Consider the following 25,058-nt stretch of genomic DNA (forward strand, 5'->3'; position numbering starts at 1 on the left):
TAAAGATTTTATGAAAAGATTTATTCAGTGACAAATACATTTTCAGAAACCAAGTCCTAGTCAGTCAGAATGAAAAAAATTAAAAGCACATTGAATTGTATTTGACAAGTCATCTGGCATACTAAATTATCTTTCTGGAGTAACAGGTGAGGAAATACAGTTTTTAGGCTTGTTCCTTTACCCCATATACCTCCACAGAAGTTGGCTCATGTCTAAAAAATTAATTGATACATTTGATAAATTTGCCATTTCCAGCAGTACTGTGGATATAGACTATAACTGCAGATGTTACTGAATAATCAGGTATTGATGTAATTTCTCATGCAGCTTCCCCTCCCTTACAAATTAGCAGTATAGCGATCTCTGTTCTGAAAGTCTCTGTAAGCACGTTTTGCATCTGCTTTGCTATGTGGGATTCTTCCAAAAGGTTCCAGATCATTGAAGCAGGCATCAAAAACTTCATCCACAGCTTTCTCCGCTGTTTCTTTGCTAACCTTTCTCACAGCCAGAATGGAACGGATTGCTCTGTCTCGTACACAAGTCTAAAGTGAAAAAAAAGTGGAAAAAAAAAAAAAGAAAAATCTCATTATTAGCATAGCTTTTTCCAGATTTTGTCAAGTATTAACTCCTATTGTATGGGCAATAATTTTGTATAAAAGAAAATTCAAACAGCGCCTGTAATAAGCATTAGAGTACATTTTAGTTCCATCCTATGTAAACTATGTGCTTTAGTTTTCCATGTACACATAAACCATGAAATAATTAAAAGATATTCCTTAGAACAGGAATTAAAATACAAATTAGCTTTTTTTGTAGTATTAAGTATTTGTAGAACTTGACCTGGACACAGAAAAAAAATAAAAGTCAGAAGGAAACAGACACAAATACCAGTTTGGTCCTTTACAAACTGAAATGCCATAAATCAAAGGGAGGACTTCTTTACTGGCCTTCATTTTGATACCCCTCTTTATGCTAACTTTTTCTTACACAGTTTGTTTACCAAAAGACCAAAAAATACGTAAGTATCATCTACAAGCTACCACTTGTACTACTACCACTCTAACATGAGCAACTACTTGGGTCTCAATCTGCAGACTTCACCACTATTGACAAAAAGTAATTCCTACAAGACTTAACACACATGATTATTGAGAATACTTCTCATTTTGCTTCCTTTAGTTTTGAAAGATTTTTTAAAAGAGTGTTACCCACTTACAGTGGTTAAGTTATTTGCACTACATTTCCTGCAAGCCCTGCTTCTTGTTTGGTTTTATTAGCCATCCATTGTCAGTGGCAATGCTTTAAAACTTGACTAAATACTCAGGGATTTCACTCCAATAAGAATAACAAGGTGGGAAAAAACCCCTAACATCAATCATTAAGCGCTAGTCAAGAGCAAACAGCAAGTCCATGGCATCTGTTTCTTTTTCTAAAGTTTTCAGCTATGAAAGTTCAGTATTCTGAGACCAAGTAGGTAAAGATACTACATAAAGATAGGCTCACAACGAAGTATTAGATTTTAACATCCACAATCTTTACCTGATGATGCCCTTTCAATCCAAATTTAAACCTGGCTATTTCATTCATCAAGGTACAGTCTCCACTGAGATTAGCAGCTCGAATCTATTGAGAAAAATAAAAGTCACAAGATCAGAGAAACACATGAAAACACAATGTCAAAAAAGTTGTAACAAAAACTTTTCTTCAGTATATTTCTGGTGACTGCTGGCAGAGGACATTCTTGAGGCCACTTTAACTTCTTAAGTACCTGTTACTACCATACCCTTTACATTCAGCTCAGCCTCAGTGAACTACAACAACATTCAAGTTTCTCCAGGAGCTACATCTCACATAACCCTAAAGTTTAAATAAACGAGCAGTAGAGATTATGTGTATGTGTGTATGTAGTTATATTAACCGCTACAAGAACACGGAAAGTAGTGTTTTCCCCAATCTACATCAGAGTCTATTACAAGAGTCAGGAAGAAAGGCAGGTATCTTTCAAAGACTACAGATGCAATACCAGAAGAGCAGTAATCCTCTTCTGTTTTGCAAAAAGCTACATTTAAATGAGCACGTATGTTTTAGCTTAACTGTCTTGTCCTGTAGACTAGAATTTCTTGTGTCTGCTAAATATTCTATACCCTACATGGTCTATTAAGAAATGCAAGTAAATCCTTATTTCCTATAATTAAGTACCAGAATGAAAATAAATGCATGGAAAATATGGAAAATAATTAAAAAGCTGTCAATAAAAAAAGTAAATACCATGATTAAATAACCAAAAGACCTGAAGTGACCAAATAATCCTGACAAGAGCAAGAACACGCACAATCTTGATTTATACAAAACTTATGTTTGAGGTTCACATGCTCTATTCTGCACTGTGTAAATGCTTGGGCAAAAAAAAAATATATGATAGTTACTAACTCAGAATTATTGCATTGAGTTTACATGGCATAATGTTGGCAGTGGGAGGCCTGCCAGGGTGGCTTCTGTGAGTCTGGAGAAGTGGCTGTCCCTATGTCACACAGACTTTTTTTAACTGGATTTTAGTGGTGCTGGTTGTATCTCTGTGATGACACGTTTAAAAAAGGGTAAGAAAAGCTACAGGGCAGCTGTGAGACACAGCAGTGATGAAAATGTGAGAAAACAGCCCCACAGACACAAAGATGGTGGGGAAGGACAGGGAGGAGGTGCTGCAGGTATCAGAGGAGATTCCCTGTCCCTGCGGAGAAGACCATGGATACAGAGGTTGGCTCCCTGCAGTCTGTGAAGGAACACAGTAGAGCAGATACCCACACTGCAGTCCAAGAAAGACGTCACAACACAAAAGACAAACACACCCTGAAAAAAGCAGCAGCCCATAGAGGACCCATGCAGCAGTAGATTTTCAGTCAGGACCTGTGGACCTTGGGGGACCAATGCTGGAGCAGTCCATTCCTGAAAGACTGTATGCTGTGGGAAGAACTCAAGTTGGAGCAAGTCTCGAAGAATAGCAGCCCAAGGGAAAGACTCATGTTCAAGCAGCTCACAAAGGACTCTATCCTGGACCAGGGAAACAGTGCAAGGATGAAGGAGCAGTAGAAAGTGTTATGACCTGATCACAGCTCACGTTCCCTGGCTTCTTGTGCCACTTGGCAGGGAAGGAGATAAAAGGATCAGAAATGAAGGAATGAAGCTGAGCCTGGGATAAGCTTTTCTGTGACCAAATGATACGGATTACATAAGAAATTAAATAAGAGCTTGCAGATTCATACACACAACACCTATGTCACATACACAGGAGGAATCCTTCCTAACCTGTGTGCCATTTAATTTCACCTCCTAAAGCATCAAGTATTAAGGCCTTTAATACTCAAATGTCCTCTAAAACCACAGAATCACAGAATGGTTTGGGTTGTAAGGGGGCCTAAAAGATCATCTAGTTCTAATCTCCCTGCCATGGGCAAGGACACCTTCTACTAGACCACGTTGCTCAGAACCCCATCCAATGGTGATGGATTCATAACTACAGTGGCCTAGCAGCAAAACCAGTTACTCAAGAAATGAATGTTACAGGAAAAGACAGGTTTGTTGTTAATCAAAAAAAACTAAACAAAAACAATGTTACTGTGATAACTACCCAACATACCAAGGCTTGGATGGGACAAAAAGAATTCTATAAGCATGTGATTAATGTATGAATGTGTTTTCACTTTTAGGTACTCTGTCATTTACCAATAACCACTTCTTACACTCACAGTGATCACATTCTAGTATGACATTAACTTACTAACATTTGGGAAAGCTAAGTATTTGTTTTCTGAACAAAACTACTTAGGTTGACCTGATAGAAAGCACAAAATGTATTAACAGGATTAAAACATATGAATTATGTGTAACAGACCATGTAACACAAAGCGATCCTAATAACCAACAATAATTAATAAAATAACACCATTAGAAGCATTTTAACTTACCTCTGAACACGCTAAGTGTTTGACATTTTTAAACCAGTCAACGTGTGCGCGGCAGTGGTCAAAGGCATGAATCAATTCATGTGTGACCACTCGGTTCATATGGGATTGCTGGCGAATGTTGTTCTGACACAGAACAATCTGCAGAAGAAGAGATACAGGGAGTCTTTTCACTAAGTTTCAACACCTTCCTTACTTCTCAGAGATACAGCACACACCACTGACAGCATTTAGGGTCTTTGGACCCTTTGGTGTTTTTCAACATTAACAGTCTTATCATACTGAAGCGTACTAGTTCCAGTACCATGGAACATCTTTCATTTATCTTGTTTTCATGATTTACTCTGGTATCGGTATTGGTAGATTTAATCCTAGCAACAAAACACTAAAAAAACTGCAGTCCTTTGAAAGGGGATAGGGTCCAGCACCTACCTGAGATGTGGCAGCATCAAAACCTCCACTGACACAGCCATCACAGTTTTCACAAGAAAAGTGCCGGTCATTGAAGACAGTGCTGAAAGGCCCAAACAAACAAAGTTACACAATTTGAGAAATTTCACTCACTACTTATCACAGTGATGCTACTACACAGAACAAGACAAATAGCTTTACATACCAACCAGATTGCTTCAGAGCTTCAAGGAGAAGTCGAGCATAAGGATCTAGAAAAATATTGCTGCAATCAATTTCTCTAGACAAAAGTTTTGAAAACATCTATAAACAAAATATAAAGACAATCAAGGAAAGAAAAACAAACAAGAAAAGCTCTAGACGTGAAAATTTATACTTTGCAGTATTAATCTTATTGCAATGCAACTGGCATCTGTTACAAATCAGACTATGTGATATAGAATCATAGAATGGTTTGAGTTGGAAGAGACCATACAGACAATCTAGTCCCAATCCCCTGCCTTCAGCAAGGACACATTCCACTGGACCAGGTTCCTTAAAGCCCCATGTAACTGGGCCTTGGAACACTCCCATGGATGGTGCAACCACAACTTCTCTGGGCAACTGTCCCAGTGCCTCACCACCCTGACAGTAAAGAATCTCTCCTGTATATCTAGCCTAAATTTGCCCTATTGCAGTTTGAACCCATTAGTCCTTGTCCTGTCACTGCAATTCCTGATAAGGAGTCTCTCTGTCTGGCTTCCATGTGGGCCCCTTCAGACACTGGAAGGTCACTCTGAGGTCTCCATGCAGCCTTCTCTTCTCCAGGCTGAACAGCCCCAACTTTCCCAGCCTGTCTTCATAAGGGGAGGTGCTCCAGGCCCCTCATGAACCTGCTGGCCCTGCTCTGGACTCTCTCCAACAGTTCCACGTTCTTCTTGTGCTGGGGGCACTGGAGCTGGATGCAGCACCACGGGTGGGTCCCAGGAGGGCAGAGGAGAGGGGCAGAATGACCTCCCTGGACCTGTTGGCCATGGTCTTGTTGATGTAGCCCAGCATACAGAGTAAAAGCTGTTCAGGAATCAAGTAATTCCTGACATTATTTTACTACTAATGAACATAAATAGGGCGGTCTATAGTGACTATCTTTTGCTGTTAACACTCAGAGTCCACATTAAACAGTGAAAAGGCCACGAATGCACAGAAACTGACAAATCATCTTAATTTCTCAGGAAAAAAGAAGAAGTAGAGGACAACCTCCCTGTAAGAAAAAAACCACTCTCAGCCACTTTCGTGTTTTGTCACAACCAAAATCAGCGTTTTCCTAAAGCAGCAGTCCCACCCCGCTCGGGCCCAGTCCGGCCGCCACGGGGGTGCTCCGGCAGGAGGGCAGCAGGGTAGGGCTGCCCCCGGGACCCGCGGCACAAGGTCACCGCCGGCAGCAGCCGCGGACGGCCCCGCTCCCGCCTCGGCACCTCCGCAGCGCCGCGGCCGGGCCCGCGGGGGGACGGGCGAGCGCTTACTCGTTTCCAGGGTCAGCTTCAGCATCAGCTGGCACTTGTTGTGGAAGGTGAAGAGGCTGCGGACCAGGAAGCTCTGCGGCTTCTTATGCCGGTCCGGGAAGAGCCGGTAGCCGAAATCATCCTCCTCCGCCCCTCTCTTCTCTGCCGCCGCCGGCGAGTCCGCCTCCCCTTCCCCCATGTCGGGCCGCGCCAACCGCGGCTCCGCTCCCGCCACGGGGGGGCGCCGCGCGCGCAGGCGCGGTGGCCTCCGGGGGCCGCGCTGGGCACGCTGGGAGCGGGCCGGGCGCGCTGGGAGCGGCGCGGGTGAGGCCGCGGCGGGAGGAGCCGAGCACGGCGCAGGTGAGGCACCGGCGGGACGGGACGGGACGGGACGGGACGGGTGTGCGGGGCCTTCGCGGCGCCGTCCCGCAGCCCCATCCCCATCCCTATCCATGTGATCCACGGGCGGCGTGGCCGCGCGGGATGCTGAGGCGGGGCGAAGCGGAGTACACCCTGAGGGAGTCAAGGCCTCTTTTGCAGCTTGCGGGCGTTGAGGCTCAGAGGGGCTGCCCTGCCTCGGGGCGTCCTGCGGCGCGGCCCCGGGACCCGCTCCGGGCCGGGCCTGCGCTGCCGGCCAGGCCGCCGGCGTGGTGCGGCCGCTGTGAGGGAATCGCTGGAAGCAGCAGCCTTGGGGTGTTGGAAGGGCTCAGCGCCGAGATTGAATAAAAGTGTGTAAGACACCTGACGGGTGTAAGAGCTGTGCCGCAGAGGCTGCCCTCAGTGCGTGGGTTAAGGTCCTTGTTAAGTTGTGTGCGGCTAGTGGGTAACGGAGCAGTTTGACTTTATACACTAGAGCAGGATGCTTTGGAGTGGCAGAGAGCAAACAGCCAGATTTCATGTTAGCTTCTCGTATGCATGGGAAGACTGTTTTAGCAAAGGTAGGAAAAAGAGAAGTTCAGCAGATTACAAGGGGGTTTTTGCGTCTTTTTAAGTGTCTTGTTCTAGCTACCTAGAAATGCAAGGCTGTATGGAATATTTGATGTGTCTCATGCCCAAGCTGCACGAAATTAACAAAGTGAATATTAGGATGGTAGTTTGGTATGCGATAGCAGTTGAAGGTGGAAAAAAATATAGTAAGCCCCTGAACTGGAAATGTGATGAAAGCTGTGTATTTTTGGATTCACTGAAAGTTTCTTTCTGTTTTGTTTCAAATAGACCTAATACGTGGCTCGGGATAATCATGTCTGCACCTGTGTATGAACTAGGGCGAAACACAACTGCTGTAGCAGGGTATCTGCTCAGCTGCTTACTGCTGAGCATGTGGAAACATTTCTGCTTTGGTAGCATTAGTTCAGTAGTAAACCTGCAGTGTGTTTTTCCATCTCTCTGAGATCCTTGTCTGTAATTCTGTACAGCACACTGTACCAGAGAAATCATTAGCTTTGTTTGGCTCATAAATTTCTATATTGTTGTGTTACTAGGTTGTTGCACAGGTGTGAAAAATAATGTTAAATAAAGCATGTTAAATATCCTCGACCTTCTTCTTCCTTAAAATCTGTATGCATAGTATCTCTACAGATAGCTTATCTATACTTCCATGAGGCTTTTAACAGATCGTGAAGCTTGCAAGAGATTATAGTTAGGAACCATTCATAACTCTCTTTGTCTAAGTCTGTGTTTAGCTTATCATGAGTTACTCAATCATGATTGTTTTCAAAACCTATTTGCTTTATCCTTTCAGATTTTTGGGCTACAAACTATACAATCATGGGGTTTCTTTCTGAATTGTAGCTAAGACTTTTTTTAAGGTTACTTTTTATTGTGACTTTATATTTTTCTGATAATAAAACTTCTTTCACTTAAGACAACAAAATTGAGACAACAAAATTTATAAAGACAGTCAAGTGTTAGTTATTATTAAACAGTGTTTTAGGAACTTGCTTGCAGTTTCAGGATTACCATTGACTTGTTGGGTGCTTTAACTTATACTTAGTTTGGAAAATGTGAATTGCTGTTTTTTATGATATACATTATTGTATATCATATGTGAATAATGTGAGTTCCCTTCATTTTTTCAAAGACATTTAAATTGTCTTTTTCTTAGTTTTTTAGTGTTTAATGTTCCTACTGTGCTACTGGGAAGTTTGACAGGCATGTAAGTCAGACTTGTTAATTTTGAAGTAGCTAGCTTCCTTCTCTACATACTTCCAACTTCTTTTTAGAAGGCATTTTTCCTTGATTTTTGGCAGATTATGATGAGTGCACCAAGTAAAGCAATAGAACTGCAGCTGCAAGCGAAACAAAATGCTGAAGAGCTGCAGGATTTTATGAGAGAATTGGAGAGCTGGGAAAAAGATATTAAAGAAGTGGATTCTGAACTCAGGAAACAGAGTGGGGTCCCAGAAGAGGTAAGAAAACACAAGACCAGTGTCAACTCAGTTATTCATACTGTGATAGTGTTTATAATAATTATGTTTTGCGTTAGCAAAATTACATTTGTTGACTTAAAATATCTGAATAGAAGGCATGAACTAATTCATGGTGCGTTCTTCACCTGAAGGAAACACGAGATTCCTCTCTAAACTGCACCACCAGCAGAGCTGTGGGGCAGTAGCCTCTGAATGTGATGAGGCCAGTAAATTTTGTATCAGTTCTGGGTAGATCTATGAGAATATTTCTGTTTGCAGCATCACTATTTCTAATTTACTGCTGACATTCAGTATATTGAATTGATTCTTCAGTGATACTCTGAAGAGAGTTGTCTTCTAATACTCAGTTTTATATCATACATGGAATATTTACTATAATGTGTTGAAAGATTTATGCTTGTTGTTCTTAGTGATTATGTAGAGCTCATGAGAACAGCTTGCTGGATGGATTTCTAAAATAAAAGTAGCCACTAGATACTTACACTGTCTAGATACAGGTACTGTAAATTCTTCAGTGCAAGTGATTTTCACACATCTGTTTTATAAGAAGTTACTTAATTCTGTTTAGAATTTGCCACCAATTCGAAACAAGGCTTTTAAGAAAAAGAAGAAAAGCAAAAATAAAGTCCCTTCAAAGATAACCTCTGAGGAAAACAAGAAAAACAAGATCAAGTCTTATGATTATGAAGCATGGGGAAAACTTGATGTGGTGAGTCTGAAGATTTCCTTTGTTGTTTGAGTCTTGTCCCCAGTTGATTCTGTGTTAAATAAGATAGAGTTACAGTGCTGAGAATTTAGTCCACCTGTCAGTATCTTACTATGCTGGGTACTGCATGAACATAGGGTAGCTTTCTCCCAAAAGGGTTACACATTTAATATTTGGAATATTGATAAATACTTGTTTTCTGTTGACTGTGCTTTCATCCAGGAGATTGAATTGGAGTTTAAGGGAAAAAAAAATCTGTTTTAAAAATAGACCTATTAAAATGTCATAATTATAGTAGAATGTAAGACTAAACATGACTTTCAGTATTGGTGGACATATTAATAAAATCTTGCTTGTATTATTTTATACTGTTAAATTAAAATGAACACAACAGTTTAAGGTTTTTTTCTGATTCTAGGATAAAATACTTGAAGAACTTGATAAAGAAGATAGTACTCATGATTCTGTATCTCCAGAATCAGACTCTGAAGAAGATGGAATTCATGTAGATGCTGAAAAGGCTCTTGCAGAGAAGGAAAAGGTAATAAGAGTATAGATGTTTATTATTGGTGGAGTAGCAATTTGGGTATAGGAATATTTGCAATTTTCTTTTAAAAGATCATTGAGACCACACGTCTGGTGAAATAATTGCCTATTTGGAAGTCTTTCTGTCTGTTTCCTTGCCCACTATTCCAAAGTAGAACAGCACTGTTCACTGCTGTTCTATTCCTTCTCATTGGCAGTAGCAGCAAGCCTTGCAGATTCAAATTAATGTATGCTTGTGATGATGAATGCATTGGGGATGTTTTGCTTGGAGAAGTTGAATGGCTGTATAGAATTACTATATAGAGCAAACTGAACAACATCTAAATGCCCCAAACTAAATCTGCAAGAACTTTAAAATATTCCCTTTGTGATGCCAGCACATCTGGGAGTGATGGGTGAACTTCTTTGCTTTAATAATGGCAAGTTCATACCAGCTCAGTTTTACCTAATAGTGTAGGATATAGAAAGAGATCCATCTCATGCCTTACTGCCATGAGAAAGAGGCTAAGTTGTGTAGCAGCTTCTGTGTTTTTTATAAGCTTCTTTGTTTGTAAGCAGTCACCCAACCCATCTGTCAGTCAGTATTGACTTCAGTAGTTGTAGCTTTGGTTTGGGGTTTTGCGGGATTGCTTGGTTGGTTGTTTGATTTAAATTGCATATGCGGATGATGTCTGTGTTGTATTCCTGCTGCTGTGGGAATTCCTTGACATGTAATCTACAGTCTACACTGAGAAGTTGAGGTGTCTTTAGCCATTATTATCTTGGTTGCAGTGAGGTCGTTGAGGGTGCATGAGATAAAAGTTGTGTCCCAGAGGAGGCAGAAGTGAGAATGTTTATTTGGAAAGCAAAGATGCCAAACCTAGTTACTAAAAACTTTGAAAAAAAAATCAGTAATTTAAGTAGCTATGTATGTGCTTGGTACAGGTTTCTGGAAATGACCTAGAGATACTAAAAAGGAATATTTTATAGACCCATGTTATAGAGTATTTCCTGAAAATTATTTGATGTGGTTCACTTAGATATATTAGTTGGAAAGCATATTTCATGGTAAAGCAGTACTTCGTGAGAAATGTTGAACAAAAAATATTTAAGTGTTTCTAAAATATTTGATTTTTCAGGGTTTTTAATTAGCAATGTGTCTGCCAATGTACAGTAACTGGCTGAAAATGCTTTTTTCTGTTCACAGGGTAATAACTACTTTAAACAAGGCAACTTTGATGAAGCTATAAAATGCTATACTAGAGGGATGCATTCTGATCCATACAATCCAGTATTGCCCACAAACAGAGCATCAGCTTTTTATAGAATGAAAAAGTAAGACTTGCATTGTTAAATCTGTAATATTTTCATACTTGAAGTGCTACCTTTAGATTTTTGGTCTAGTTTTAATTCTTGATTTGTACATCATGCTGTGATGCAGTCTGTGTAAGGCCATTGTTGCAACTGCCTTCCAGTTTCAAAGTAAAATAGGAATTGCCAGGGGAAGCAATCTGGTAATCAGTCTCCCTCATCAATTTTTCCTTGGCCTGCAGACTAGAAGTTCGGCATCTTCTGTGTTACAGTGTAAGGCTTGAAGAACAAAGAGGGAGTTTAATTTCCTTTCATATTCAGTGAGCTCTGTTTCTAAGGCTTTGATTAGTTTTGGGTGAAGAATGGATACAGGGGAGTTGGTTATTCTCTCTGCAGCAGTAGAGATTCTTGACTGCTCTTTTCCTTTCTTGTTTTGATGTATTCAGAATCAAGAAATTTGTAAATACTTGGTTTGTGCCCCTTCTGAGGCATGTAAGATTTCCATGTTATCAAGAACCTGGAGAGGCTCAGAGTAAGATAAACTACTGAAGTTTGGGGGTTTGTTACCCAGATGTCTCCAAACTACTCATTCATTTTCTTTGATAGGTATTCTGTTGCGGAATCTGACTGCAATTTAGCACTTGCTTTAGATAGAAATTACATAAAGGCTTATGCAAGAAGAGGGGCTGCACGCTTTGCTCTGAAAAATCTGCAAGGTGCTAAAGAAGGTGGGTCTTTTTTAAAATCTTTGCTTAAAATACGTACAAACTTGTGTGATCTGCTTTTTTCATGTAGAAATTTAGTTTTCATTTCCTATAAACAAAGAAATGAAATGCCATGTTGCATATTCTTCTGGCAAGGTAAAATTCAAGTAGCAAGTCCAAATGATAGTGTTAGATGTTGTTAGCTCTGGAATAATTCAGCTTTAACTGTTTTAGAATAATGTATTCCTTGAAATATGTCAGGCTTCTTGGATAACTGCAAAAATGGTTTGTCTCAGAAGAATGCTCTGCTTACTGCTCTGTGCTTCCTACCTGAAACATATTTTTTGGGTCTTCTGATAGATTATGAAAAAGTTTTGGAGCTGGATGCAAACAACTTCGAAGCAAAAAATGAACTGAAGAAAATCAATCAGGTAATAAGATTAATAGGCCTTAACATAAATTAATACACTCTGTTTAGCTTATGTTTGTGTCAATTTTTATAACAAGAACAGATTCAACAAACTCTTACATGCTTTTTCTGGCATCTGAAGTTCACTGAGGTCAAAATCTTTAATGGAGTTTCTTTTGGAGAAACGCACACATATGCAAATATCATTTTAAGAGGGGATCACAGACTAAGACTGCGTGTGTGCACTATCTGGCATTTTTTGCATTTTTTGTTGTTGGTTGGTTTTCGATGGTTGGTTGGGTTTTGGTGGGTTGGTTGGTTCATTTTTTTTAATTTTCCCCCATTTTCTGCCTCCTGTGCTAATGCTTTTTTCAATCATGCTTAGTATTTTGGTATAAGGTAGCACAGCACATGAGAGAACCTTTATGTTCTCTTGGCCATAAAACTGCATTGCTAGCCTGCCTGTAGTCACACTGATTGCTGTGGTCAGCCAAACCAGAAAGTTGTTCTAAGAACAGAACAAAATACTCTAGTGCAAGTTAGATCCCTTTCATGACAGGGAGGAGAATGTTAATTATGATGACCTCTGTAGATATAAGCTCACCTGTCAGTTTTGTATGAATTTAGTTACACCTCTTCAACTGTATTTTTGACGGTGGTTGAAAAATTTGTTTTCAGAATGAAGATGCAGTCTTCAGTAACTGAAGAAATAAATGATTTGTGACTTGGACTGTATACAAAGGTTCCATGAGTCATTTCACACTGTGCTTTAGAAGTTACTTACTTTTTATTTACCAAGCATCATTCTGACTTGCAGTCCCTCATAGAAATACATTTTCAAGAAAAAATTTCAAACTGTTTTTAAATTGTCTCTTTAATTTGCATTTAATTTACAACACAGGCACTTCTGTTTAAAAGCTTGGCAGATTTTCTTATAAGTATAGAAATTATTGTAATTTATGTTCTAAAAATGTTTAAGTGGGGAAATACTTACTGAAGGGAAAAAATTTTTTCAGGCTCTGTCATCAAAAGAAAATTCAGAACAGAAGGAGTTTGAAGATGCAGTCAGAACAGGATTAACAGATGAAGAGAAGCAGCGCATTGAAGACCAGCAGCTCAAGCAGAAGGCAATTGCAGAAAAAGATCTGGTAGGTCACAGATTCTGTTGGAACAGGAGGAGCCTAGCAAAGAAAAGGCTTGTGTTGTGCTGTTAGTTATGCAAATGTATAAATTAAACCTGATACTGCCTTGAACTTCATACATGGAATGTTCTTGGTGTTACCTTAAATGTTTTGCATTTTGGCCTCTAGGAAGGTGAGTGGGACAGGGAGTTCTGTTTGGATTTGTCTGAAGGAATAATTATAAAAGGTAGCTTTTACAACCCAAATTGTATATGCAAAACTTCAAATATGTGGTAAGACAAATAGAACTTAAACTGCACTTACAAAGACCCCATTTCTTCGTTATTATAAGTACCTTATGCTTGCTTATCCAAGGGGAGTTGTGGACTATTTCTTGTTTTCAAACCTCTGATTACCTGATGAATAATAGTTATAAAAAGGACTTTGGGGGTACAGGCAACAATGACAATAAAAAGGTATTTCTGGATACATAGTCTTGATTCACGGTTGGCTCATTGATTTCTCCTTCTCACCAGTCTTTCAATAAATAAATAACATTATCAAGTAAACCAGAATTTTTCTGTTCACTTACCTAGCTATGTAACTTCTGACATTATTCAGATTTGCTACAGTGATTGTGCGAAGTAATTAGTCAGATAGGAATGAAAGTATGCATTAAGGAGCAAGAGTGTGAATAGGTCTCAGAAGAGAAAGTTCAGTCTAATGCAGTACTTCGTTAGCAGCAGAGCTGCCTCACTGCAGGCTTGTTCCTGACAACATGGATTCTTGCAAGTCTGAACTACGGCCTTTCTGGTTTTTTGTCAGTCAGAAGAGTAGTGGCAGAGGAGATGTGCAGCTTCAAATTAGTGCTGAGAAGCAAAAGGTAATTTTAGTCGCCCAGAAACAAACAAAAAAGTCATGTAGTTTTGTTGTATGGAGCATTAATTAGAAAACAACAACAACATTTGGACCCAAATAATATTTGAGGATAAGTTTTATGGAGCAGGATAAAGATGAGTTAGTGAAGTGCAAAAAATCGTCTTGAAAGGGGAATTGTAGACGTTCAGTTTGTGTTTAAATTCATGAGGTACAGGGTAGGTTATCCTGACCATCAAGCATGAAGTTAAATAAGTTGTAGACTTACAAGTCTGCATTTGAACTATGCATGTAGCAAAGTTGGTTTTTTAAATCCTTGAAGTATTAGACAGTATTAAAATACTTTTTGTGTTCTGCCTCCAAACTTAGATGGGAACAAATACACTGTAACTGTCCGCCCTGATGCGGGTGTTCTTTGGGATTCATCTTCATAGTGTTGTGACCCTCTCTGCAAAAAAGGATAAGAAGAAATTCATTGCAGTAGGATTTCTCAATGCGGGTTTTTTTTTCTGACCTAAATATTCCAGGGTAACGGTTACTTCAAAGAAGGAAAGTACGAGGCTGCAATAGAATGTTACACCCGTGGTATTGCAGCAGATGGCACCAATGCACTACTGCCAGCCAACAGAGCCATGGCCTACCTAAAGATTGAGAAGTAAGTGGAATTGCACATGCTGTACTGTTTGTTGTAAAAAAGGAGGAGTAATGATTCAGCAGGTTTTCACTCAAGTTACTGTCACTCCTCCTCATTTTTGTTAGAATTCAGTTTGGAATAAATCACATTAAAAGCAGTAAAGGAGAGGGAACAAATCTGTATACGTGATCTTGAAATGCAATTTGTAGGAAGTAAGTTCTGAGAGAATAAAATAGCACCAGTATGAAAGAATGATTTCTGAAGTTGGATTTTTATTCTTTTATGTGTGCAAAATTCAGATACTCACTTTTTGGAAAGGAACTGCCCAAAGCTTTGTCTTTGACTATGAAAACCAGTCAGGTAAATGTTGCACTGTAAAAAGAAGTGGATTATAACTTCGGACTTTGGAAGGAACAAATGAAACCTTTTTCTGGAAATTGTTATCTTTTAAAAATGCTTTTTTAACTTCACTGATAAAGACACGTATGTGTCGCTTTTTTATTTTTAATTAAGTTTTATCCAAATAACCCAGAAACTGGAGGGAAACTCATGCTTTCCAGCAAATTAAGCTAAGTTCCATATGGACAATTTTTAGGTGTGAACTTCTTTTGACTCTGTGATGGTGTGGCAGTTTTAAACTTGTGAGCTGGTAGCGTGAGAAGCAGAAAGCAGAGGGTTATGTTGGTCATCTGTTTTAATGTGACATGGCTGAGTATCTGTAGAGACAGTGTAATGATCTCAAATTAGGATGAGTTGCATGGATAGTACTTCCGACACAACACCTATAATTTAAAGGATATCAGAATGCAAATGATTTTCAGGGAGATTCAGAGGAAGAAATACTTGAATTGAATGACCAAGCAAGAAAATTGATTCCATATGATAAATCTTGTATCATGGGTCTTTACATTTGAAAGAGGACCAAACATAAAATGCAACAAAAGCCCATTGGTATTTTTACAAATTGCTAGTACTGATGAGAACGGCCAATAAAAATTATTTTGCATAAATTTAATGATAGTTTGAACGTGGGGAAGAGGAATGAATGAAAATACTTCATTAAGCTCATAGTGGAATCATGATCTCATGTAACAGTATAAATGGGATGAGGAAATTTAATCTTAAAATGAAGCAAATGACATTTATGCAAGGATATGCTGAATTCTCATTCTGAAATAGTTAAGGACAAATTACAGGATTCCAAATGTAGAAAAATTTATTCTCAGGCATACTTGCTTCTCCTCTCTGGTACATTTCCTTTGTTTGTAATGGTATTTCTCGTTTTCAGAAGTACAAAGTCATGGTACTAACTTTGATGTTTAATTCTGTTGTTGAATTTTTAAAGTGAACTCTGCTCTGAAAAGCTTTAAGTGTTTTTTTCTTTTTTACAGAGGATGTGAATTTTTATAATGCTAAAAACAGTCAGCACTTTGTTATTGATACCAAAAGATACAGCTTAAATTTCAAGGTGCTGAGAAACCGTATTTTACGGGAGTTTTTTAATTCACGCTTTAGCTCAGTGATATGTTTATGTATGTAGGTAATGATATTTTATATTTTAATTGGTTTGGGTAGCTCTGACTTTTCAGTTGAAACTGCCTCTTGAAACTGATTATTAATTTTGTGCTATGCTTTTGCTGAGGTACAAAGAGGCAGAAGATGACTGCACACAAGCTCTGCTCTTAGATGCTTCCTATTCTAAAGCTTTTGCCAGAAGAGGAGCTGCCAGAGTTGCTCTTGGAAAGCTAAAGGAAGCTATTCAAGGTATGATTTTGAATTAGCCTAAATGTGGTAGGTAAGAGATCAGCATAAGGACATCCTGATCTTTCTATGTTCTGACATACTGTTTTGACTTATCAGTGCAAAAGTTAAGAATTAAGCAATTTTTGTTGGATTTCACTGAATAGGTATAAAAACTCTTGCGTTTCTGTGAAATTACAGCTGTTGCTGTTCATAAGTAGTAAGAAATAGTTTGGAAAGTTCTTTTAAAAGGTTTGTAATGATACAAGGTTGATTCATAAGGGGACAATGTGGTAGATTGAGAACTGGCTGACCAATCCCAGAGAGTCTTAATAAGTGACAGGCCTCCAGCTTGACACAGGGTCTAGCTGGAGGCCTGTCCCTAGTGGTGTCCCTCAAGGTTCCATACTGGGCACATTGTGGTTTCACTTGTTCATCAGTGACTTGGTGAAGGGGCAGATGCTTCCTCAGCAAGTTAAGTGATGACACAAAGTTTGGAGGAGCAGGAATACCCTAGAGGGCTGTGAGCCTTCCAGAACAGCCTTGACAGATTGGAGGGAAAAGGCAAATACAGGGTCCTGCACATTGGGAGGAATAACCCCTGCACCAGCGCAGGCTGGAGGCTGAGCTGCTGGGAGAAGGACCTGGTGAACAACAAGCTGTCCATGAGCCAGCAGTGTCCCTGTGGCCAGGAAGGCCAATGGAATCCTGGGCTGCATTAGGAAGAGCACTGCCAGCAGGGCAAGGGAGGGGATCCTGCCCCTCCACTCAGCCCTGGGGAGGCTCATCTGGAGTGCTGTGTGCAGTTCTGGGCTCCTCAGTGCAAGAGAGACGTGGAGCTCCTGGAGTGGGTCCCCCAGAGGGTGACAAAGCTGATCAGGGCAATGGAGCATCTGTCTTATGGGGAAAGGCTGAGGGAGCTGTGCCTGTTAAGCCTTGAGAAGAGATGACTGAGGGGTGACCTCACCAATGTCTATCAGTGTCTGAAGGGAAGGTGTCAAGAGGATGGAGCCAGGCTCTGCTTGGTGGTTTCCAAGCAATAGGACAAGAGGCAATGGGCAGAAATCGATGCACAGTAACTTACACCTGAATATCAGGAAGAACTTCTTTGCTGTGCAGGTGATCAAGCACTGGGAAATTGCCCAGAGAGATTGTGGAGTCTCCCTCACTGGAGATATTCAAGAACTGCCTGGATACCATCCTGTACATTGCACTCCTTCTCCTGCTTGAGCAGGGAGGTTGGACCAGATGACCCACTGGTTCTGCCTTCCAACTTGCCCATTCTGTCACTTACCTGCCTTTAATTATCTTTAGAGCTATGAAAGGAAAATAGGTTTAAAAATCTGCCACATGTATGTTGTAACTTGAAATATCCACAGTTTATGTGTTGTTTTCCACTCAGATTTTGAAGCTGTTCTGAAGCTGGAACCTGGAAATAAACAAGCAATAAATGAACTCACGAAAATAAGGAATGTATGTATGTTTATTCTGGTATAGTGGGGTTTTGTTTGTTTAGAAGCTTTTTCTAAGGCTGTAGTACTAGGAGGTTTTTATTCTTTATTACATTATGGTTAACATACCTTGTATTTATTCATGAAACACCTAATATTTTGGACCAACTTGCCATTATTTTTCAGGAATTAGCGGAAAAAGAGCAGCAGACTCACCAAGAATATCCTGCAGTATTGATTAAAGAAGCAGAAATGAAAAATATAGTGAAAATGATTGATAATCCATTACAGATTAAATCAACAGTAAGTTATGTGAATTGCATTTTATAATTATGGGAAAAGTAGAGCTTAGAGCTAAAACCTATGTTCTGTATTGTAGATTAACCTCTAATAGATAGCCTTGCCTGTGGAAAGCCAAAAAATGTATGAATTTACTCTTGGTATTTTTCAAGAACATACACACCCGTGGAAGTGCTGAGGTTCACAGCAGTGGTGGTGTAAGCGTTCAGGCTGCAGTACCACCCTAAGCAAACATGGTGTATGCCTTCCTTTATAATGTGGAATAGTAGGCAGCCCCAAAACCCTGTTGTGTGCACATAGTGACATTGCAGTTGAGAGTAAATGGGAGAAAGTTGAGAGGCTCTAGGTAAACTTTCCTTCATTTCTACTGCTGTTTACAGTCTTTACAGCAGCCATAGTGGTTATAAGACATGTTGCCTGCTTTTGTCATATGCTGCTGTCGTGTTGGGCTGCTTTCCAATGAGCTTTGAGCATGCATTTCCATCCATATAAATTGCAGGACAGCTGGATATTAGTTTTCAATTAGCAATGTAGTTGGACTATGAATTATCAGTGGTTATAGTCAGATGAATGAGTTACAGATGAAAAAATGTAATACTAGGTTTCTTTGTGTATTAGGCTTCCTCTTCTGGTACATTTAATCTTTATACATTCAGCAATGAGTTGTGTAAATACAAAAGAGTGCTCATATTTTGTATGTGTATGCACTCATGCTATTTGAAAACCTTAGTTTACCCTCATAAATAATATCATTCATATGGATAGTTTTAGTAGAAAATGTGTGATTATTTTGATCCTGTGGGAGAGGGGAGTATCATGTCCTCTCTATAACTAGAAATATTATTTCTTTAAACTTAAATGAATTTATTGTGAAGTAGCTGAAATACCATAATCGTATTTATTAAATGTTTGCTTTGGCTGCTAAAGTAAGTGAAGATGCTAGGTTGGTTGTATTCCTCTTGTTACTCTGTTAAGGTACCATAAGTATAGATGAAACGTTTGTGCTTTTAGTAGTGCCATTTCCTGGAAGTCTAAATTGTTGAGTATGTTTGATCGTGTGCATTTGCTTCTGTTTCTAGAGCAATACATTCTGCATTCATGTTCAGGAAATGAAGCTCTAAAGCAAGAAGTGATGAGGAGTTTTTTTCTAAGACCTGTGATGGTGCAGCTGGGTGATGGTCAGAAATAATGGGGATCATGCAGAGATTAAATAAACAGAAGCATTTTAGCATGTGGTGGAATCAATTACCGTAGGATGTATATAATTTGGTCAATCAGCAAGGTTGAGTTACAGATATTGATTATATAAAAATTGTAAGTTGTGGTCCAAGGCCTGTGTTGGATATTTTTTGTTTTGCTGAATTACAAAGCTTGACCACATAATGGGACAAAGTATATGATAGATCTTGCCTAGTCAACCTTAGTTGGAAAAAAATATACATTTTTAATTATTACTTGGAAAACAGACTGCATACAGAGATCTGCTAGGGTAAGGATATATTGGTTTATGATGGTAAAGCAATAAAATTATCAGATCTGGCTTCATGTAGAATTTTAATGGTTTCCTGGTTTTGCCATTTGCCTTTCTGCAAAGTGTCCTCTCTGTGCACCACTACAGAGGTAATTGGTTATCCCACGATTTTTTAAGTTACACCCAGCCGTGTCTGGTGTCTGCTTTGACACTTATGTTTAGTCCACGAGTGACACGAGGTCTGTGCTCTGTTTAGATGCCATTGAGAAGAATAGATATTGAAGAAGTTGATGATGATACATCAGATGGTGACTTGCCCAACACTACTTTAGTTAATAACTGGAAGAATTCAGTGAGTGTTGAAGAAACAGAAACTCTAGATCAGGATGATCTGTTGACTACAGTTGATATTCCAAAAGCAAAGCACTTGAAAATAGAAGAAATCAGTGATACGTCACTATTGCAGTAAGTGTGTATTTCTGATCCTCTTTTAGAAAGGTAAATGTAGTTGAAATGTAATCTTCGTTTCCAGATGTCTGCATGTGATGAGGTATTGAAGATAGTTTGGAGAATCTGAATTAAAAAACAAATGTTGAAAGAAACTGCACATCTGCCTCTTCGACCACACAGTGGTTGATACAAATATGATCTGTTTAGTGTCAGATGAAGAACTTAGTCTTAAATTGCAAATATAAAAGAATTCATATTTCCATGCATGCTGTACTCTTTTCTTGCTTGGGCACTCCATCTTCCCTGGCTGTTTTTACAACTTTTATTTTTAGTTTTTTAGAAGCTATTTAGAACAGTTTCAGGCATTCTTTGTACCCCAGTTGTGTGAGAGAAGAGGAACACATGAGTGTCACCACTCTTCCTCTTCTGAGGCTGGTGGTGGCTTCAGATGTGCTCAGTTTCTATGTCACACTTGTGTTAGTTAGGCAAACTCAAGCCTGTCTGGCTGAAACTAGGCTGAAGTACAGAAGCGTTATCCTTGCTCAGTTTTAGGACTCATTGTCCGCTGCATTCACACTGCTTCATTCTGTTACTATAAAGACTCCTTATCAAAGAATTTCCATGAGAAACACTGGTCCCACCCACCTTTTCTAGCTCAGTTAGATGGATTCACTGTGATGTGTTGAAGAAAAAAGTATATTCTTAGCCATCTCTTAATTTCTAAAAAGACAATGGACTTAAACGACAAATTATAGGATAAAAAATAGATCTACTGATATCAGTGTTGAAACTAGTTTATCCATTTGACATTGTTACTGTTTTGCATTATGAAATTGAAGAAAATGTGGTGGGTTTTTTTGGCAGAAACCTACTATAAAATGCAGTAATTTCCAGAAACAAAGTAGAGAGAGGCTGAGTAAATTTAAGTATTTGCTGATGTGGTTTTTTTGTATATTTTGAAGGAATTTTAAAATATCTGCTTAAATTAAAGCACATTCTTTTTAATTATTTTTAAATTTTAGCTTTTAATAAATAGAAAGATCTCCAATTAGGTCTCACTGTAGAATTTCCTTAAAAGTTGATTTGATTAAGTCTTTCAAAATACCTTTGCAGGCTGCCTGTAAATGTGAAAGGAATTTCGTCAACATTGCATCCATCTTTTCCTGCAAGCAAACAGAGAGAAAAAGACATCAGAAGGTCATTTATGTCTGCTTGTCCAGTTCCTCCCATTCCTGCAAATTCTTTCCAGCTTGAATCTGACTTCAGGAAGTTGAAAGGCTGCCCTGAAAACATGTACTTGTACCTGAAGGTAGGAAACACAGAGTATCAACAGTGTTTGGACAGCTTTTTCAACAGCAGTGGAGGAAACAGTACCCTTAGGAGGAAGGGATAGCTATGTTTAGAGTGTCTCAAGTGTACAATAGTCCCTTTTCTTAATTGTCTTCACATAACAATAAGTAGCTTGATGTGCATTTGAGTTTTTCTTCTTTTGCACCTTTTTTATTTAAGTAGTCTCTGCATTTTTTTTAAATATAGGCCCTTTTTTTTTTAAGACTTAAATACATTAGTAACTATTACATTCTAACTCTTCAAGTGAGTGCTTCTAGGGTAATTAGTCATAGCAACATTTTTAAACTGAGCAAATGCTTGAAACACAGCAATCTACTTAATGTGTACTTTTACTTCCATATTTTTTGAAAAAAAAATCACTTAGAATTTTTTTAAGAGAAGTTAGAAATTACCATTACAAAAAATCAAACAAACAAGCAAAAATTGTTGTTTGATGTCAAATTGTGTGATTTGGTTTTTTTGCTTTTGTGCACTTCACCATTGTCCATGACCTTCTAAAAATGCACTTGTTATTCTCATGATACAGTTGTATTTTTTTGTTTGAAATTAACTTACTAAATTTTTCCACAGCAAATAGAGCCCTCGCTTTATGCAAAGCTGTTTCAGAGATCCTTAGATCCAGACTTGTTTAACCAGATCCTGAAAATTCTACATGACTTCTACATTGAGTAAGTTTCACTCCTTTATTTTACATTGCTAATTGCTGTCCTGAAAGGTTTGGGGTTTTTATTTATTATTTGTTTGGTAGGGGAATGTTGTTATTTTGTGTTGTGTTTGGGTTTTTTTATGTTGTCTCTAGTCCCAACCTCCGGCTTACAGAATTGTTTCCAACACACAGCATTACATGAACATAATGAAATAATTGGAATTACTCAATAGTTACTTCTTAAGAAGTGAAACTCATCATGAAAAATCAGGTAGAAAAGAAGTGAAAAAATACTTTTTCTGAGTGTTGTTGAATTGTGCTTTACTAAAGACCATCAGAAACTCTCTAGTCTGTATAAAATAACTTTTGTTCATATTACTGTGTGTCTATTCTGAGAGCACACAGAATTGCTTATTGTCCTTTATTTTAACTTTCTAAAGCAGAGAAATTCAGAGGGTTTTATGCCACACTTATTGTGATGCATTCAGACTTAATTACCTGCTAGCATTTTACAGTTGCCTGTAGCAAATGTATATTGGAGACTGAGGTTCTGATAAGACAGGACCTGACAAGTTATTTTTGAAATTTCTATCCATGCTACCATTTGAGTCCTGAAGTTCATTTTGTCTGTCAGAGGCACCATACTGCTTTTCTGAATTAAGCTGTCTGAGAAGCACACACTTGATGCTTTTTGGTGCTGTTTTATGGAGATAAGCAAGCATAAATCAATGTTTACCTTTCCCTTGGTTTCCTTAAAAAGTAAAATATCCATCAAATCGGTGAAAATGCTCTCTTAGAGGTACAGTCCTGCATTTGGTGATACAACATAAAAGGCTAGGAAGCTTAAATTGCTTTCTGTAAGGTAAGAGTCCTATCTACCTCCAAAAGAAATGTGAAGTTATGAAAGAAAAACAGTTTGTTAATATTTGTAACAAAGTCAGTGCCTGTTTACTGTTGACCAGAAAAATGCAAAACAAACACAGTCTAGGAATTTTTTGTATGGATGAAAATTAAAGCTGCTGTATTGGCTCAGCTTTTCAATGAGCTTCCTATGGCCACAGATGCTGCTTCCTTTCACAGTACCCGATACATATAAAAGCAGTGATGGTACAGCCAGGTGTAAGCATTAAATCATCTACTGGGTGTTCTGTACATGAGCAGCAGTCAGTTTGCATCAGTCTAGGTTTTTGTATTTCTTCACTCTTGCTCAGTAGAACATTAATACCAAGATAAAGCTTTCTGGATATTAACTTTTTGCTTTGTGAATGGACAAATGAACAGGAAAGACACAGATAGAAGGGAATTCTGTTGGTCCTTTAATTTCTTGTTTCTGAATTCTTCAATATTGCTTGGAGCTACTGAATATTTCTAATCAACAGTGGTTATTTTTATATTTGTAATAATCTTCTTCAGGAAAGAGAACCCATCACTCATCCTTGAAATCCTCCAGAGACTCTCTGAATTAAAAAGATTTGATATGGCAGTAATGTTTATGTCAGGTTCAGAAAAAAAAAGTAAGTAATTTGATAGTGTCTTTGTAAAGTTACTTTGTGATACTATGGAATCTGACAAACAATATATAAAACTTAGCACTATTCTTGTTTATTCCATATAATCACTTTAGTTGTCTAGCTTTTTATTGTCCTAGAAGTTAATATGAATGTCATGTAATTTTTCGTAATCCTTTGACTCCTTATTTATTGTTTAGACTAGAAAACTACAGCTAAATCCTCTTATTTTAATCAGTAATACCACTGCATTTTATTCTGATAAAATAAGCTTTGCCAGCTTGTCAGTTTGTAGCTGGTAATGTTACAAATTTATGAATTTGTATGAAATCCTACATCCGAGATCCAAGGTATCCAGATTATACAGTTTCCACTATTTACAACTATTTCTTGACAAATCCTGACTTTTCTGCTGGCATAAGAATGCAGACATCTCTAAAGCACTCAGCCTGGTTGTCTGTCCTGTTCTGGAGGCGTCACTCACATTAGTTTGCAATTTGTGTTGACATTGGCTTGAATTCATGGTTTATAAACATGGGATTTGTCAAACTTCTTCTTTATTTAGCACACAAGACAGACTATGTATTAGTGAGACACAAGAAAAACATTTCTCTGGGACCATGTAAATTTCAATTTACTATCTACAGCTGAGTTTCGCTAATAACCATTGTACTTAAAAATTTTGAAATGTGAATCTCCTTAAAATAAAATGACTTAGTGAAGTGCAGTGCCTCTTACAAATGGCAGTCATGCCTTTACCTGATGTAAGCTTTGTCTGCCTCTGGCATTAACATTTGTCTTCTGCGTGTAGTGGCATAGTGTCAAGAAAAGTAAAGAAACTAAAAGCTGGCTGTTGCCTGGATTATGCACCTGTATAAGGAAGTGTTGTTAGGCAGCTCCTGGGCATCAAAACAAAGTGAGAGTTTTGCTTTGTTACTTTTGTTCATCCCAGTAGTTTAAAAATGTATTCGTATTTCAGTTGTATGATCCATATGCCCCCTATTCTCCCCAAGGAAAGAATTTGGCTAATTTACCTTAAGAGAGTGAATCACAAAAATAACAGTTCATATTGGGATTTTCTTTTTCAGTTACACAGGTATTATTCAATCATGTGAACCACATGGGATTAAAAGATACTTCTGTTGAAGAATTGGCGAAGAAATACGGCATTTTCTCCTAGCAAGATGGCTGACATAAATGTCTGGATTTGCACCTTTTTTCATGTGGAAATTAGCTAAGAAGGCTATAACTACTGCAATTTTGTTGCTTTTTATAAATAATGAAACTCTTAAACTTGGGTTAGCCAAATGGCAAGTGCCTGAAGAGATCATTATTTAGTTCTGCAGTACATTTGTTTTCCAGTACCTGAAACAATATGGAGCTACATTTTCTTCGGTGAAATGTTTTCCTGAAAAGCAGCTGGGCAGATTGGCATTCAGGATCTGGACTGTAGATAGAGATCTTTATTAAAAAGAAAAAAATATTTATAAACATGTCTTTGGTAAGAATCAAAGTCTGTATATTAGAATTATGCATGATTTTTTATTTTAGAAAATAAACTGACTGTTGAATTGAA

General features: G+C 38.4%; 2 protein-coding genes across 5 annotated transcripts; one reads left to right on the forward strand and one right to left on the reverse strand.

Moving 5' to 3' along the window:
* Positions 1-6,106, reverse strand: ATP23 (ATP23 metallopeptidase and ATP synthase assembly factor homolog). Of its 2 annotated transcripts, none has more exons than XM_063396581.1 (6): positions 5,873-6,106; positions 4,576-4,621; positions 4,392-4,473; positions 3,963-4,100; positions 1,540-1,623; positions 1-542 (listed from the first exon to the last, which is right to left on the reverse strand). In XM_063396581.1, the coding sequence occupies exons 1-6, from the start codon at positions 6,048-6,050 to the stop codon at positions 339-341; spliced, it is 732 nt and encodes a 243-aa protein (XP_063252651.1). In that variant the 5' UTR covers positions 6,051-6,106; the 3' UTR covers positions 1-338. The 2 variants fall into 2 exon arrangements, with proteins under 2 accessions (XP_063252651.1, XP_063252652.1); XM_063396582.1 differs by having other exon boundaries at positions 4,576-4,673; positions 5,873-6,012.
* On the forward strand, positions 6,097-25,058 carry RPAP3 (RNA polymerase II associated protein 3). Of its 3 annotated transcripts, none has more exons than XM_063396578.1 (17): positions 6,097-6,211; positions 8,101-8,259; positions 8,849-8,989; positions 9,405-9,527; positions 10,719-10,846; positions 11,429-11,550; positions 11,887-11,957; positions 12,952-13,083; positions 14,460-14,587; positions 16,209-16,330; positions 17,709-17,779; positions 17,944-18,060; positions 19,785-19,993; positions 21,092-21,287; positions 21,899-21,996; positions 23,388-23,488; positions 24,571-25,058. In XM_063396578.1, the coding sequence occupies exons 2-17, from the start codon at positions 8,104-8,106 to the stop codon at positions 24,660-24,662; spliced, it is 2,007 nt and encodes a 668-aa protein (XP_063252648.1). In that variant the 5' UTR covers positions 6,097-6,211; positions 8,101-8,103; the 3' UTR covers positions 24,663-25,058. The 3 variants fall into 3 exon arrangements, with proteins under 3 accessions (XP_063252648.1, XP_063252649.1, XP_063252647.1); XM_063396577.1 differs by lacking the exon at positions 6,097-6,211 and adding an exon at positions 7,681-8,006; XM_063396579.1 differs by lacking the exons at positions 6,097-6,211; positions 23,388-23,488 and adding an exon at positions 7,672-8,006.

Source organism: Prinia subflava, chromosome 4 (assembly GCF_021018805.1).
Source record: "Prinia subflava isolate CZ2003 ecotype Zambia chromosome 4, Cam_Psub_1.2, whole genome shotgun sequence".
Lineage (NCBI taxonomy): Eukaryota > Metazoa > Chordata > Aves > Passeriformes > Cisticolidae > Prinia > Prinia subflava.

Bases quoted from the DNA above. Each gene is read 5' to 3' on its own strand.
- ATP23 (XM_063396581.1), bottom strand. From the start codon at position 6,050: ATGGGGGAAGGGGAGGCGGACTCGCCGGCGGCGGCAGAGAAGAGAGGG. The intron at 4,474-4,575 runs GTATGTAAAGCT...TGGGCCTTTCAG, and splicing joins GCTCTGAAGCAATCTGGTTG to CACTGTCTTCAATGACCGGC. The intron at 4,101-4,391 runs GTAGGTGCTGGA...CTTCTTCTGCAG, and splicing joins TTGATGCTGCCACATCTCAG to ATTGTTCTGTGTCAGAACAA.
- RPAP3 (XM_063396578.1), top strand. From the start codon at position 8,104: ATGATGAGTGCACCAAGTAAAGCAATAGAACTGCAGCTGCAAGCGAAA. The intron at 8,260-8,848 runs GTAAGAAAACAC...AATTCTGTTTAG, and splicing joins AGAGTGGGGTCCCAGAAGAG to AATTTGCCACCAATTCGAAA. The intron at 21,997-23,387 runs GTAAGTTTCACT...AATCTTCTTCAG, and splicing joins CTACATGACTTCTACATTGA to GAAAGAGAACCCATCACTCA.